A 1,339-nucleotide genomic window follows, 5' to 3' on the forward strand; every position below is an offset into this window, starting at 1 on the left:
AGAAGAAGAAGAAAAACGAAGAAGCATAGAAGAAGAAACTCTTTAAGAATTGATTTTGTAGTTTATTTACAATTTGTAACGAAATAAATGATTGCACTCAGTCTGTCTGYTTATAATTTAGTTTGAGTAGCTACTAGCTCGCCAGCTTTAGCATCCTCTCAGTTGCCATTTAACATGGATTATAGCTGACGCTACCTCACGTTGACATAACATAAGTTCAGCTAGCATCATCATGTCACAGGAAGAGCTGTTCGAGAACTCGGGGCAGTGTGGCGGCGGTGTCAACGCGGACAAACGAAACAAAAGTTTTCTTGGTCTCATTGCCACGGGGGTAGTAGGGGGGTCGCTGGTCGCTCTGTACGCGGTGGCTGCTCCGTTTGTCGCCCCTGCCCTGAGAAAAGTCTGCCTGCCCTTTGTCCCAGCGACCCCAGCTCAGGTGCAGAATGTCCTCCAGGCGCTTCGGGCAAGATCAGGGACCCTGGTGGACATCGGAAGCGGGGATGGACGGATAGTAAGTGATGTGGTGCTAAAGCAAGTCTGAAGCTTGGATCATTGTGCTCTGTTTTGAAGTGTAAGAAAAAGCATGTAATAGTCTGTAATAGTTCCATTCACATAGCATCTACACTGTTACAAAATGACATGTACGTTCAATATTCTGATTCATTATTTTGCAGGTGATTGCAGCAGCCAAGCATGGGTTCCAGGCATCAGGTTTTGAGCTGAACCCCTGGCTTGTATGGTACTCTCGCTATAAGGCCTGGAGAGCTGGAGTGCACCGCTCCACCTCCTTCCACATCTCTGACTTGTGGAAGGTGAGTGCTTCTTCATTTATATGCCGAATCTGAAACATAGCTTTTTGTTTAACACACCAGATCATTGTCAAATGTCTTGGTCCCCCCCCCCCACCCCCCGTTTTCTTTGACAGGCTAGTTTTGCTCCATACTCCAATGTTGTTATTTTTGGAGTCCCCCAAATGGTGAGTTTTCTTGAGCAATATTGACCGTGGACTATAGATGAACCTGCTAGACTAGTTTGACTAGAACCTCAATGTTGTGATTGTTGCCCTCTGTGCCTGCAGATGGATCAGCTGGAGCTGAAGTTGTCAAGTGAACTACCAGTTACAGCCAAGGTGGTTGCCTGCCGCTTCCCCTTTCCTACATGGATCCCTGAATGTACTGAAGGAGAGGGCATAGATACTGTGTGGGTTTATGACGCCAGGACATTTAAAACAAACCTGCACCAGGGAGTGGCAAGAAACACGTTGATAGAAAAACAGAATAAACCAGATTCATGTTCATAAGATAATTTTGCTTTTGTTAAAATATCATCGTGTTCTCCA

At 45.7% G+C, this 1,339-nt stretch overlaps 1 protein-coding gene across 1 annotated transcript; it reads left to right on the forward strand.

Annotated features, from left to right (window-relative positions):
- atpsckmt (fATP synthase c subunit lysine N-methyltransferase) lies at nt 1-1,339 on the forward strand. Its single transcript, XM_014004464.1, has 4 exons — nt 1-511; nt 675-812; nt 926-976; nt 1,079-1,339. Exons 1-4 carry the CDS (start codon nt 233-235, stop codon nt 1,298-1,300), a joined length of 690 nt encoding a protein of 229 aa, XP_013859918.1. The 5' UTR covers nt 1-232; the 3' UTR covers nt 1,301-1,339.

The sequence above is a fragment of the Austrofundulus limnaeus genome, unplaced genomic scaffold (genome assembly GCF_001266775.1).
Source record: "Austrofundulus limnaeus strain Quisiro unplaced genomic scaffold, Austrofundulus_limnaeus-1.0 Scaffold24, whole genome shotgun sequence".
NCBI classification, from domain to species: domain Eukaryota; kingdom Metazoa; phylum Chordata; class Actinopteri; order Cyprinodontiformes; family Rivulidae; genus Austrofundulus; species Austrofundulus limnaeus.